This window comes from Agelaius tricolor, unplaced genomic scaffold (genome assembly GCF_023055355.1).
Source record: "Agelaius tricolor isolate 1412-34295 unplaced genomic scaffold, bAgeTri1.0.p SCAF_22, whole genome shotgun sequence".
Taxonomy (NCBI): domain Eukaryota; kingdom Metazoa; phylum Chordata; class Aves; order Passeriformes; family Icteridae; genus Agelaius; species Agelaius tricolor.
In genome coordinates this window covers 1577015-1590777 of record NW_027269282.1, presented here as the reverse complement: position 1 = coordinate 1590777, position 13763 = coordinate 1577015, and the positions used below count along the sequence as shown (strand labels likewise).

At 60.4% G+C, this 13763-nt stretch overlaps 3 protein-coding genes across 7 annotated transcripts in view; 2 read left to right on the top strand and 1 right to left on the bottom strand.

Annotated features, from left to right (window-relative positions):
• SEMA4G (semaphorin 4G) overlaps positions 1-6595 on the top strand; it is a 29619-nt gene extending 23024 nt beyond the window's left edge. For 3 of the 4 annotated variants that reach the window (XM_071445955.1, XM_071445952.1, XM_071445954.1), the window contains 14 exons: positions 11-73; positions 153-251; positions 1417-1510; positions 1703-1816; positions 2005-2171; positions 2320-2489; positions 2653-2797; positions 2875-3097; positions 3184-3299; positions 3623-3774; positions 3965-4026; positions 4108-5379; positions 5591-5708; positions 5791-6595. In XM_071445955.1, coding sequence (XP_071302056.1) covers positions 41-73; positions 153-251; positions 1417-1510; positions 1703-1816; positions 2005-2171; positions 2320-2489; positions 2653-2797; positions 2875-3097; positions 3184-3299; positions 3623-3774; positions 3965-4026; positions 4108-4964 — 2232 coding nt within the window. In that variant the 5' untranslated portion in view covers positions 11-40 and the 3' untranslated portion in view covers positions 4965-5379; positions 5591-5708; positions 5791-6595. The remainder of the gene's footprint in view (positions 1-10; positions 74-152; positions 252-1416; positions 1511-1702; positions 1817-2004; positions 2172-2319; positions 2490-2652; positions 2798-2874; positions 3098-3183; positions 3300-3622; positions 3775-3964; positions 4027-4107; positions 5380-5590; positions 5709-5790) is intronic. The other variant, XM_071445953.1, reaches the window with a different exon arrangement.
• Positions 6596-6645: 50 nt separating this feature from the next.
• MRPL43 (mitochondrial ribosomal protein L43) lies at positions 6646-7705 on the bottom strand. The gene is made up of 3 exons (XM_071445958.1): positions 7542-7705; positions 7092-7204; positions 6646-6877 (listed from the first exon to the last, which is right to left on the bottom strand). The coding sequence occupies exons 1-3, from the start codon at positions 7670-7672 to the stop codon at positions 6663-6665; spliced, it is 459 nt and encodes a 152-aa protein (XP_071302059.1). The 5' UTR covers positions 7673-7705; the 3' UTR covers positions 6646-6662.
• Positions 7653-12877, top strand: TWNK (twinkle mtDNA helicase). 2 transcript variants are annotated; one of them, XM_071445957.1, is made up of 5 exons: positions 7653-9152; positions 9673-9913; positions 10581-10688; positions 11028-11169; positions 11738-12877. In XM_071445957.1, the coding sequence occupies exons 1-5, from the start codon at positions 7892-7894 to the stop codon at positions 11903-11905; spliced, it is 1920 nt and encodes a 639-aa protein (XP_071302058.1). In that variant the 5' UTR covers positions 7653-7891; the 3' UTR covers positions 11906-12877. The 2 variants fall into 2 exon arrangements, with proteins under 2 accessions (XP_071302058.1, XP_071302057.1); XM_071445956.1 differs by having other exon boundaries at positions 11733-12877.
• The last annotated feature ends 886 nt before the right edge of the window (positions 12878-13763 follow it).

The window sequence follows — 13763 nt, the reverse complement described above, 5'->3', positions numbered from 1 at the left end:
CCCCTTGCAGATCCACTGGGAAGCCTCCCCGGAGAAGCGGATGGACTGCCTGCAGAAGGGCAAAAACAACAAGGTAGAGCTGCTGGGTGGGTGCCAGGGAGGGGCTGCCCCCACTTTTCCTGGTTTGTAACACCTGCCCTCCCCCTCTGCAGACCGAGTGCTTCAACCACGTGCGGTTCCTGCAGCGGCTGAACAGCACCCACCTCTATGCCTGCGGGACCTACGCCTTCCACCCGCTCTGCGCCGCCATCGTGAGTACGGCTCACCCGCGGCTGCCCCTGTCCCTTGCCACTGTGTCACCCTGGAGAGGTGCAACCCCTGTCCTCTCCTACCATCTCCACCCACAGCCCCACTCCCTTTCTACCGCTGTCCCTGCCCCTGCTTGGCTCACTCCCAGGTGAGTGACTCCCAGGCTGGGGTGAGTAAATTTGAGGATGTGGCCATCATGATGCAGATGCCATGAGTCCCCGGTCCAGCACTGGGATTGGACTCTGACCCCAAGCAAGGGCTGGGGATGGATCAGTGTCATGGAGGATGCATGTGGGCCCAGCAGGATGGGATGCACCAGCCCTGGACTTGGTCTCCACTGCCTGCTGTTGCAGAATACCCTCTCAGAGGAGGGGCTGCAGAGTGGCTGATCCAGGTGGTATGCATGCCCAGGGAAAGGTGACAGGGGCAGAACTGACTCAGCAGCCCCTCCCCAGGAACTTCCTGTGCTAGTCTGAGAGTCCACACATGGCTGTGACTCATGTGTCCAAGAGCAGCCTTGTTTTATTGGCAGTGGGACTTTGACCCCCTTTCAGTAGCTCCTTGAGTCAGTGGAGACTCATTTGCCATTTGCCCACCTCTCTTTCTGAGCTGGAGGGCAAAGGGGCCCCGTGACCATGCCTGCAGTGTGGCCAGGGAGCCCTGGAGAGGCTGTGCCTGTTCCCATGGCTGTGCTGCTGGTCCGGTTTGGCCCTCGCACACACTGGAAATTGGGTGGAGGAGCTGCCAAGCTGGAAGGGCCCTGTCATTATTTAACATGCTTTGAACTGCAAACCCCAAAGAAAGTAACTCCTGCTATGACATGGACAGCACCTGGGGGGACTCCAGGCTGGCTGAGCAACATCTGCCAACCAGGCACTGCCTGGGAATATTGGCTGCACTGGCTGGCTCCTGCCCAGTGCCCATGCAAAGCCTAGCTGGGGCTCCTCTTCATCCCAGAGCCCTCTACCCACTCTTGGCTGGGGGCTGTGGCTGGCTGTGTGGTTCCTGACCAGCTGGAGGGTGCCAGGGGGGTTCTTCTTACTTGGACAAGGGCATGGCTATGGGCATCACTTTGTCCCTGCTAGCAGGCTCAGCAGAGAGCCTGAGGCCGGCAGGTGAGGTGGGTCTGTCCCCTCTTGTCTAACCTGATTCCCTGTCCCCCTCAAGGATGCCAACAGGTTCATGTTGCCATCTCACTTTGAAGAAGGCAAGGAGAAGTGTCCATATGACCCTGCCCGTGGCTACACTGGGCTCATTGTGGGTAAGCAGCACCTTTCCGGGGTCTGGTGGGGACATGCAGGATGCCACTGACCATGGCCCCATCCCCAACACCTCTCCAGGGGGTACCAGTGGTCCTCCCCCCAGTCGTTTGCCTGGGGTGTGGGGATGCTGGTGGCCTGTGGGCCTGTCCTCAGGCTGCAGGGCCATGCTGATGGGCACCTGCCCTGCACAGATGGAGGCTTGTACACAGCAACACGCTACGAGTTTCGGAGCCTCCCTGACATTCGGAGGAACCTGCACCAGCGACCACTGAAAACAGAGGAGTCCCCACTGCACTGGCTGAATGGTGAGATGTCCCTGTCCCTCCCATCTCGAGGGCTGTGGCACACTGTGCATTGCCCTGGAGATTGTGGAGCAGGTGTGGGGGATGGCTCTGGAGTCCTGTGTGGTTTGCTATGAGAAGGAACTGAGGCAGGGAAGGATTCCCCATTCTGTGTTGGTCTCCAATCACCACCTCTTTCTCTGTGTTCCTAGACGCGGAGTTTGTGACCTCTGTGCTGGTCCGGGAGAGCAGGGACAGCCCTGTGGGTGACGATGACAAAATCTACTACTTCTTCATGGAGCGGGCAGGAGAGGAGACCACATCCTTCTTTGACAAGAGTCAGGTGGCCCGAGTGGCCCGGGTGGCCCGTGTTTGCAAGGTAGGCATGCTCCCAGCCACAGGGAGCGAAGCACTGCTCCTGTTGGTGCAGGGGCAGCACGCCTCTGCCTGTGGGAAGACTGAGGCACAGGCAGAGGGGAATGAGCAACCGTCCAGCTTGTGCAGAAATGCTCTCTGCACCCTCCCAGAGCGATGTGGGGGGGAAGAAGATTCTGCAGCGCAAGTGGACGTCCTTCATGAAGGCACGCCTGGTCTGCTACATCCCCTACTACGAGGTGCTGCGCAGTGTCTGCAGCCTGGACGGGGGCGGCTGGGCCAGCACCGTCTTCTATGCTGCCTTCGCACTCTCAGCACAGTGGTGAGTGGGGAAGCGGCCAAAAGCATTGGGGCTAAAAGTCTGCAGCACCAGGGGAGCCAGAGATGTGCGAGGGGATGCACAGGCAGGTGCTGAGCACCTGGGGGTGCATTTGTTGGGAGCACCCACGTATCTGCCCAGGCTTAGGCGAGGTTCTGCTTCTCAGGAGGACCATGGAGGCCTCGGCCGTGTGCCGCTACAACATCTCGGCGGTGCAGCGTGCCTTTGAGGGCCCCTACATGGAGTACCAGGACTGGGCTCGCAAATGGTCCCGCTACGACGGTGCAGTGCCCGAGCCCCGGCCCGGCTCCGTGAGTGCCTAGGAGTGCAGAGCAGGGGTGGCAGGGGGCAGCTGCCTTCCTCTCTGACCCCTGTTTCCCCTGGGCAGTGCATCACGGACCACTCCCGCAGGAAGGGCTACAACTCCTCGCAGGACCTGCCCAACAGTGTCCTGGACTTTGTCAAGCTGCACCCACTCATGTTTGAGGAGGTGAAGCCAGCTGATGGGGAGCCGCTCCTGGTGAAGAAGAACGTGGTGTACAGCCAGCTGGCTGTAGACAGGGTGCAGGCCCTGGATGGTCGCTCCTACGATGTGCTCTTCATGGGGACAGGTGAGTGTGAGATGAGTTTGATAGGCCTCTGCTGGGCAAAGGCCACACCTCACATTCCCTCCTGAATCCCCTGCTCTGCTCTCCAGGGGATGGCTGGATCCACAAGGCTGTGGTGGTGAACTCTGGCATCCACATTGTGGAGGAGGTGCAGGTGTTCAGGGACCTGCAGCCTGTGGAGAGCCTGGTGATCTCCCACATCCAGGTGAGGGGTGGAACAATTAGGGGAGACTACACATGGGGCATGCTTATGTTGTGAAGCTGCCATTGTGCTGTTTGGGGCATTGTGGGGACATGACTCCTGGGTCACCCCAGTTCGGGATATGTGCTGGAGCCCAGGAGAGTAGCTTGGGGAAATGAACCAGCCTGGCCATCAGCACTGACTGGGAGCTAGGGGCTCTTCTCATGCACACCCACGAAGGGAGAGCTGTGCTGTGGGGCTGGGGAGGATCTCTGGGCACCATGGCGCACTCCACAGCCCAGCAGCATCATGCCAGATCCATACTGAGCCAGCCCTTTCCCCCTCAGAGGAGCCTGTACGTGGGGGCAGCCAGCGGGATCGTGCAGGTGCCCCTGGCCTCCTGTGCCAAGTACTCCTCCTGCTATGACTGCATCCTTGCCCGGGACCCCTACTGTGCCTGGGATGGCAGGGCATGCCGCACCATCGCCACCGCAGACAGGTAGGGATGGGCTGCCCATCTGCAGATGGGTCCCCATGAACCTTCCACTTGTCCAATCCCACGCTGTTTCACGTCACCCCAGAGCCAACCCCAAAGGTCTGGCATCTGACAGTGGGTCTCGTGGTGGCCGTGACCCCCATAAGGGTGGGTTCAGCTGGGGCTGTATGGCTGAGCCCCCCATGCCTTGCAGCACAGGGCTGGTGCAGGACATTCAAAGTGGCAACAAGGGATGCCGGAGCAGCTCTGGACGGGGTGAGTCTCTCCTGCCCTTTGGGACCATGAGGATGCTGGTGCCCAGCATCCCTTAGAATAGCCGGGAGAGGTGCAAGGCAGTGCGTGTCCCCACAGGCTCCCTGCTGTGGAAAAACCGGACGGTGCTGCAGGGGGACGATGTGCTGCTGCCCTGTGACCAGCGCTCCAACCTGGCCCGGGCCGTGTGGCTGCTGAACGGCAGTGAAGTGCTGGGCACGGGGCAGGACCGGCTGCGCGTGGGGGTGGATGGGCTGCTGGTGACGGACACGCTGCCCCAGTACAGCGGCGAGTACCGCTGCTACGGCGAGGAGCAGGGTCTCCGGACACTGTTGGCTACCTACAGCCTCTCCGTGCTGCCCGAGCTGCCCCGCAGCCCTACAGCTGCCCCATCACCCCATGCCTCCAGCCAGACGACCAACGACATGAAGGTGGTTTACATTTCTGCCATCGTCACTTTGGTGGTGCTCTGCACTGTGCTCAGCATCATCCTCCTGTACGTGTCCTGCCTGGAGAAGCGCAAGGGCAAGTACGTGCTAGGGGAGCCGCGGCCAGCCAGCGTGGAGCTGCAGACCGTCTCGGCCAACTGCCTGCGCAAGGGCCACCGGGAGGAGGAGGAGGAAGAGCTCACCTACCCCGACGGCTGCCTGCGGATCATCCCTGGTGAGGCGCCCACGGCTGCCACCTCCCCAGTCAAGGAGCTGCCGGCTGCTGTGCCCCCACTGCCACCCCCGCTGCCAGCCGAGCTCACCAATGGCGTGGGGGCTCTGCCCAACGTCCTGCGCAAGATGAACGGCAACAGCTACATGTTGCTGCAGCAGCAGGAGGAGCCACTGGCCTCCCCGCTCTACAACGCGTCCTTCACCGAGGAGCTCAGCAAAATCCTGGAGAAGCGAAAACACACGCAACTGGTGGAAAAGCTGGATGAGAGCTCTGTGTAGGGGCTGGGGAGGGGGGTCCTGCCAGTGGGGCCCTCCTCCCCTCCAGCCCCTTCTCCCACCCTTTGCCAGCAGTGTTACAAGTCTCAGGCAAAACTACCTCCTTGATGGCAGAGCTGGGCCGGGCCCAGGCTCAGCCAATTTCCTTTGGCTTCTCATTCACTTCTGAGACTTGCTGTACAGAAAAAAAGGAAGAAGTATCTATTTAAATTTGGAGCTCTATTTATGTATAAAAACTCACTGACAGTGGCCACGAGCTGGAGACAGGAGCTGGCACCTGGCTGAAGGTGGACACCATGGGGAGGGAGAGTTTTTGTCTGTTCACCCAGGCATGAGAGAGACGCTGTTGTGGATGTGTGGACTTGGCCAGCCCTGCTGGGTGTCCCTTGGCACACAGGAGCTGGATAGCTGCTGAGAGGTGGGTGAAGAGCATGGAGGGGGGCTGAGGGCTGACATACTGTGCCTGTGCCTCTCACAGGGCACAGGATCCCTTGCTGATGGAGGGCTGGTGGGTTTTTCCCAGCTGCCAGCCCTCAGGCAGGAGAGGGGCCCTGGACACATCTCACATTGTGAGGGGTGGTCTCAGTGGCTTCCAGCCCCTATCTGCTGTTCTGCATCTGCTCCCTCAGGGTTTCCTCTCTGGGAGAGGATGGTTTGGCAAGGCACAAGAGATAGGGCGAGGAGCTGATGTCCTGAATACCCTGGAGCAGCTGGTGAAGGGGCACGTGCCCACTGCAGAGGCCACAGGTGAAATACGGGGCTGGGTGCACTGGGAAGGTGGCACCCCCAGGGCCTCCAACCCTGACAGGGCTCTGCTCCCTTTTCCCAGGGCACTGGATGCAGCAGCAGGCAGCAAAATGCACTAGCAGCAGGACTGGGAGCCACCACCGTGCCCTACAGCATGACAAGGGACCAGCACATCATCCACATACCCCTGATGTCTGCAGTGCCCCTGTGGCTCCAAGCACAACATGTTTCTGCCCTCCTGTGCAGTGCCGTTGGTGAACTGGAGTTCAGGCACAGCCCTGCCACCCGTGGGGAAATGCATGGGCAGGGAAATATCCTCACATAGTGAGGAAGAAGAATCTTGGACAAGGGCCTGCCTCCCTGTGGAGCCTTCTCTTCATGGCACTTTCCAGGAGCAGCCACGGTCCCTAAATCCTCATAACTGTTTCTGCAACTGCCACCTCCTGGGGACTGAGAGATGGGGGTGACAAAAGCATCTCATGCTCCAGGGACAGTGTGGTGACACTGGAGAAACTGGGGAGGGACACGCCTGTGGGGGTCCATGTCCTCCCCCATGTTCCTTGCTCATACCTCCATGATCAGGACATGGTCAAGGGCTCAGCCCTGCAGGGGAAACAGGAGATGGGTGACAACCCCCAGAGTCTCTCACAAGCTGCAGCTCAGGCCTCCTATTCCAGAAGAGTGAGGCTTAGCAGGAAAAGGCAAGAGTTGCACACTCTGCCACCCTGCCCCAGCCCTTGTTTTTGCTGCAAGAGGGGGCGTGAGCCACCCCCAAGGACTACCCCAAGGACCACCTGCAACCCTCCAAGGAGGGGCATTGCTCTGTGTCTGGCACTCCTCATGCACAGCTCCACATTCCCCCTGCAATAAAAATGGCTCTGTCTGGACGTGGTGTAGCAGTGTTCCTCCAAAGGCAGGAGAAATGGATGCAGAGACATGGGGGTGGAGGAGGCTTTATTCGGGCTGCAGGCGTGGGCCCTGGACGGTGAGGATGGAAGGTTTGTTGGTGAGGGGATGCCACTGGCCCTGGATGCTGGGGTTGTCAGTGTGGAAGGGCTTGCGGATGCGGATGATGTCCAGGCCGGACTGGTTGGCCAGCTTGGTGGCCAGCTGCACGATCTCCTCACTCGTCTTGCTGGCAATGAGTTCGTCCCGCACCGTCCCGTTCACTGCAGCAGAGTGAGGGGTTCAGGCCGTGATCCCCTCACTCCACAGCCTCCGGGGGGGCATCTGCTGCTCCCCCATCCCGCAGCAGCTGCCCCCCCATCCCGCAGCAGCTGCCCTGGCACCATCTGTGCCGGGCAGAGGTGGTACAGAGTCGGGGCAGGGCAGGGAGACCCACCCCCCACCCCCCGTCCCCTCCCCAAGCCCCCCAGCACTCACAGTACTCGGCCCGCAGTACCGGGGCAGGGCCCGGGCCCGCGTGGGGGCTCACGTAGAGGACGACATCGGGGTGCTGCCGGGCGAAGTCCTGTGCCGCCTCCTCCACGAACTGCCTGGGGGCCAGAGGGGACCCTCAGCCCCAGCCGAGCCAGAGAAGGGACGAATCGCCACAACCGCAAGACATGGGTCACCGTCCGCCCGTGCCGGGCCCACGGGAGGGGTCACAGCGTAGAATTTGGAGTGATGTCCCCTGTGCCGCCTTCCAGCTCCTGCCCCGTCTCGCAGGAGGCTGGGGGTCCCACCCCGCCGCTGCCCCCCGTGCGATCAGCGGCAGCAGCACTGTCCCTTCCCCACGCTGACAGGCCCAGGGAAGACCCGTCCTGCCACTTCAGGGGTCAGCAGGCTCCCCCCGCCCCATCCCCGGCAGTCGGGTGGTGCCTCCGGCGGTACCTGGCGCCGCGGGCGTCAGCCGCGGTGGGGCTGAAGAGGAGCTGCAAGCGCTGGAGCTGCCGCACGTACCGGCCCACGCCGTTGTGCAGCACGGCGGTCAGGAACCGGCTGGGCGACCCGCGGCCTGTCATGGCTCCGCGCTCACCCGGAGCCGGAACTGGCGGCAGGGGCGGGACGGGGCAGCCCCGACCGCGCCGGGAAGTGACGCGCAGGGAGCGGGAGCGGCAATGGCGGTGTCCGTGCGGACCCACGTGGGGGCTGCGGCCTGAGCGGCTCGGCGGGGCCGGGGGCTGCGGGGCAGCCGCCCATGCGGAGCGGCGGCGGCGCGGGCGGGTGCCGGGGCGGTCGGGATGGCGCTGGTGCCCCTGCGGCCCGGGAGAGCCGCCAGCCGCCTCCTGCCGCTGCTGTGCGGGGGGGCCAGGAGCAAGGGAGCCTCGCTGAGCCCCGGGCCGCCGGGCCGCCTCGGGCAGCGACGCTACAAGAAGGGCGTGCTGCCCTCCCCCGACGGGCCCGCGCCCTCCGTCTCCATCACTGAGATCCGCCAGTACCTGCGGGCGCAGGACATCCCCTTCCACGATGGGTACAGCTGCCTGCACACCCCCAGCCTCTTCACCGGCGACCGCGGGGACCAGCCGCTGTCCGCCAATGCCCCGTTCACGCTTTTCATTGACAAGACCACGGGCAGCTTCCTGTGCACAGCCACCCTGGCCGAGGGCACCTGGCAGGACTTCCAGGCTAACGTGGAAATGCGGCACCATGGCGTTACCCCCATTCCCCCTGCCAGCTCGGAGGAGACGGAGGAGGAAATGCGACAGGCTCGAGAGGATGCCCGCTGCATCTGGGAACGGGCTCTGCCGCTCTGGGAGCTGCTGGATGAGAAGGAGACCAAGGAGACCAAGGCTTTGTTTGGTATCTCCCAGGTGACAGATGCCACCTTGAAACGCTTCGGTGTGCGTTATCTGAGGGCTGCCAGGTCTCTCGTCTTCCCCTGGTTCAGTCCTCAAGATGCAACCCTGAAGGGCCTGAAACTCCTGAGGGTGGAGAAAAAGGGTGGCACAAAAACTTACGTGGAAGAGACTTTACCCCGCTTTGATTCCTATCGCAATCTTTTTGGGCTGCCCCTGATTGGCCGCCGAGACACAGAGCTAGTCTTAACCGGCTGGGAGCTGGATGCCCTGGCCCTGCACCAAGCTGCAGGAGTGGCCAGCCTGGCTCTGCCACGGGGGGCCAGCTCCCTGCCTCCCACCCTTCTTCCTTACCTGGAGCAGTTCAAGCGCATCACGCTGTGGCTCGGCGAGGACTTGCGCTCCTGGGAAGCTGCCAAGCTCTTTGCTCGCAAGCTGAGCCTCAAGCGCTGCTCTCTGGTGCGCCCTGGCAACATGCAGCCCCGGCCCTTGGAGGCTCTGAACCAGGGCCTGAACGTCACCAAAATCCTGCGTTCTGCCCTGCTTGCCAGCCACAAATCCATCATCTCCTTCCGGCAACTGCGCGAGGAGGTGTTTGGGGAGCTGGTGAACACCGAGCAGGTGTCTGGCGTCAAGTGGACACGTTTCCCCGAGCTCAACAAGCTCCTCAAAGGGCACCGCAAAGGGGAGCTCACCATCTTCACAGGTAATGGGAGTAGCGACTGGTGGACAGGGCAAGCAGAGGGCTGTTTGGTGGCTTCACCCTCCTGGGGGTGGTGCTTCACGAGTCTTCCAGGTCTCTTTCTGCTCAAGGCTTTTGCTGAGCCTGTCTTTCGGGTGTGTGAGAGGCTGGGGTGCATTCCTCAGTTCGGTGGGACCCTGCATGCCAGTGTGTTGAAGGGCTCCCTGCCTGGGGCAGTGTAGGAAGTCCTGGGCTGTCCCTTACCCCTGCTCCCAGCTGCCACCCTGAGCCCTCCCTGTGCTCATCCCACTGGCTACCCAGCCCTTCACAGGGACCTGTGGGGACCCATAAGCTGTGGAAGCCTGTGCCCAAGCACCCAGGTGTGTAGTGTGGCACAAGAAGTTTGTTTATGGTCTGAGTGCTTCAGATGGGCTTCTCTTACCCTAGTCCCTGGTGCTTCCACCTCTAAACAACCCCCCAACACGGTCAGGATGGGTCAGATCATCTCCCCCAGCTAATTCTCCTGTTGTTGTCCGTGTACCAGGCCCAACGGGCAGTGGGAAGACCACGTTTATCAGCGAGTATGCACTGGACCTGTGCATGCAGGGCGTGTGCACACTGTGGGGCAGCTTTGAGATCAACAATGTCCGTCTGGCCAAAATCATGCTGACACAGTTTGCTGGCCGGCGCCTGGAGGACCAGCTGGAACTGTACGATGAGTGGGCTGATCGCTTCGAGGAGCTCCCGCTCTACTTCATGACCTTCCATGGCCAGCAGAACATCAAGTATGGTCCTGCACCTCCATTCCCAGTGGCATTTACCCCTCATGGCATGTGCTGCAGGGCCCTGGGGAGCTGGGGCTCTTCCCCCTCAGTTACTCATGGATTTGGGGCTGGCAGGAGTGACATTGGGACTGTTCAAGTCCCAGGGTTGGTGTGTGGGGACTGTGTGGCCAACCACCTGTGTTCCTCCTGTCATGGTGACTCTCACAGACTCTCTCTGGGGTGGGGGTAAAGGAGGGGACTTGATCCCATGTGCTCTGAAGCCAGCCTGTGCTCATGGCAGGACATGTCCCCTCACACCCTGCTTACCTGCGGTGCTGTTGTTTGCTGAAGAGGGAGGACAGGCATCTCCAACCCCTTTTATTCATCAGGCACTGTGCACCTGCATGCATCCCTATGTGCCCTGAGGATCCCTGTGGGCTGGGGGCATTGCAGGGCAGTAGGCAGGGACTGTGTGGGCAGCACTGGGTCCTTCTGATCCCACCTACCTTTACCTGGGGGATGGGGCTGCACCTGCTATACAGTGGGGGAGGTGCAGAGGTGAGATGTGCCCACATCCCATCAGGATCTGGTGCCTTCCAGCTCTTTCTCTACATCCCTTTGCCTGGCTCAGCGTTCCCATCCCTACCTCCACTAATTCCTGGGGCTGATCCTGATCTCCTCTGCTCAGGACAGTGATTGACACCATGCAGCACGCAGTCTACATGTACGACATCACCCACGTGGTTGTTGACAATCTCCAGTTCATGATGGGACATGAGCACCTCTCTGTGGACAGGTAGTCCTTCTTCAGTTGGACCCTTCCTTCCTCTGTCACCCTCACTGCTGGAGCTGTCCCTGTCAGGTGTCACGCCAGGGCGTGGGGTTCTGCACAGGGTGTCACCTTTACTCCTCTCTGGCCACCCTGTTTCATTAAAGGGCAACCAGTGCCCTAGGGAGGAAGAAGTGGGAAGGGGTGAGCAGGTCACCATCCATCCCTGCCATACCACATCCCTCTTCCCGTGTGGGCTTGTTTGCCTCACGTTCCTGGGTGGTTTCTGCTGTGGGGATCAGCACCTCGCTGCCTTCTGCCACTGAGCAATGCCAGCCCCTGACCCCATTCTTGCTGCTGTGGCAGGCTCGCTGCCCAGGACTTCATCGTTGGTGCCTTCCGCAAGTTTGCCACGGACAACACGTGCCACATCACCCTGATCATCCATCCTCGCAAGGAGGATGATGAGAAGGAGCTGCAGACAGCCTCCATCTTTGGCTCTGCCAAGGTGAGCTGGCCCTTCCTTGGGCACAGTGTATTCCCAGGAAGGGGCTAGGATATGTTGGGCAGTCGTCCTCAGCTGCCATCAGTGCCTTGGATCATCACTGGGGACTTGAAAGGTGTGGGATGTCTCCCAGAGTCCTGATGCAGGCAGAGAGCAAACCCATTGTCAGCTAAAGCTCTGTTGGGGCTTTAGGTGCATTTAATTAATACTGACTGTGGGTGGAATGTAGTAGGAGATAATTAAAGAGGGAGGCAGGGAGGGTGTGGGGACGGGCTCTGAGTATTCCAGTCTCTTCCGTGATGCTGACCAGCCCTGCAGTTGTGGGCAGGAGGTGCTCTCTGTGCACAACCCTCCAGTGATCCCATTTCCCCAGGGTGGGCTGTGGCACAGGATGTGCTTGGTGGGTCACTGGCCATTCCAGGGGAACACAAGTGGTTGGTGCTGGGGAAATGCTGGAGTTGCTGTGGCATGGGGCGCCCTGTAAAAGGGTTTAAAGGAGCTGGGAAAGTGTTTGTGACTCTGGCAGCATTCCTGGCACCCTCCTGGAGATGTTTTCCTCTCCCCAGGCCAGCCAGGAGGCCGACAACGTCCTCATCCTGCAGGACCGCAAGCTGGTGACAGGGCCAGGGAAGCGCTACCTGCAGGTGTCCAAGAATCGCTTCGACGGGGACGTGGGTATCTTCCCTCTGGAGTTCAGCAAGGCCTCGCTCTCCTTCTCATCTTCCAAAAGCAAGGTTAGGCTGAAGAAGATGAAGGAGGAGAAGGAGATTTTAGCCAACAAAATCGTGGAGGGAGGCTCAGGAGCCTCCAAGAAGCCATGAGCCCAGCAGGTCTCTTCCTCAGTTTGTCTGGAGGAACAGATCCTAGTTCTGTCAGCCCAAGGCTGGGATATGCCAGCTTCTCTTCCCTGGGAGCCTCTGCCATGGGGCTCTGTGGCACTTTCTCCTGCATGAACAAACCTCTTGACCACCAGCACAGTGTCTGAGATGGGGGACCACCATGAGAGGAGGAGTGGTCCCATCCTAGCGAAGAGCGGATGGGGAAGGTGCTTTGACAAACCGTGGCTGCTCCACATTGGTGCTGAGTGCTGGGAGCATGGTGGGAGTGGAGGCAGAGTGAGCTGGATGATGGTGAGGATGATCTGCAGGTCTGGGACTTGGATATCTCTGGACCTGGGACGGGTCGTTAAATTGTGTCTGAAATGAAGCTGAAATACTGAGCTGTCGTTAAAGTGGGAGGGGATTGTGGAGGGCAACTATGCAGAGGGACACGTAGTAGAAATCTCCCTGTCACAAATGGGGTCTGTGGGCTCAATCCTGCATGGGATGGAGCCAGCAAGGAAAAGATGGTGAAGGAAAGTGTGGGAGATTGTGGGTCGCTCATGCTCCAGGGTGGGAGCAGGTGTTACATGGAACTTGCTGTTTCTACCCGCTGGACTGGTGCCTGACCTGGCCCCCTTTGCTCAGGGTCTCCCAAGCCCCTTTCTCTGGGGGGCATCACCAGCAATAAAACCATGTGGGGAACAGTCTTGCCTTGCTCTGCTGGGTTTGGGGGAGCTGCCATCCCCCCAGTCCTCAGGGCTGCGGGCAGCAAATACTGTGACCTGACTAGTCCTTGCCATGGTAGGGAGTGTCCATGGCTGGATCTTGGTCTAATCCCTTTGATTTTTTTTCCCTCTTTCTAGTTTTATTAAAGCATAAATATGAGTGTCTTTTTGTCTCTGTTACTGGAGTACCCTTAGTCTGGGGAGGGTACCCTGGCCAGGGAGGAGGTGCCCCCCGATGATGTCCCTGCTGCACTGAGCATCCTGCCTCCGTCCTGGCTCACGTCCTGGCTCACGGGATTATTACCAACCCCCATGCTGGGAATAGTTTTGACCTGAGCCATAATGAGGGCCCAGAGCAGGCGGGTGGTACACACCCAGCCCTGGGTTTCCGGGGTGCACCAGCTCACCTGGAGAGCACCCTTGGGTGCTGTCAGTGCAGGTGTGAGCACCCACAGGCAGGACAGGGGTGGTTGCAGAGGAGGGTCCTGAGGAAGCAGAGGTAAGGCAGGGGGGAGTGGAGCTAGGTCAGGGTTCACATGGCGGTGTGGGTGAGGGCAGTGGGTTTCCCCTCTCAGCCCAAGGGTTCCCTCCATCTCACTGGCTTCCATTTGACCCAGTCTAGTTCAGGTAAGGTGCTGTCATGGGGGGCTAGAGAGGAAGTAAGGCAGTGGGATAGCCCAGGGCCCCATCTCCTACCTATCCCTCCATGGGCCCTAGAGGAGGTGAAGAAGGTGAGCCTGTGGGGGGATGCTGGCTGCTCCCAGACCCTGGGAGGCAGGTGATTTCTTGAGGGTTTATTTTATTCTCCTTTTGCCCCCAGTTTGGGTCTCCACAAAAGGGTAGAGGATGGCAATAGCTGTAACAACTCATGGGGAGGCACACTGTGATGTCAAGCGGGTCAAAGGCCCTCAGGCCCCTTAGCAGAGTGCTGGGCTCACCAAATAATTGCGGAGGGGGCGCAATCTAGGGAGGGGGCATAATCAGCCCAGAGACCCGGGGATACTTTGGGAGTGCAGAACCCTCAGGGGGCTTGGCTGGGGGAGGGAAGGGG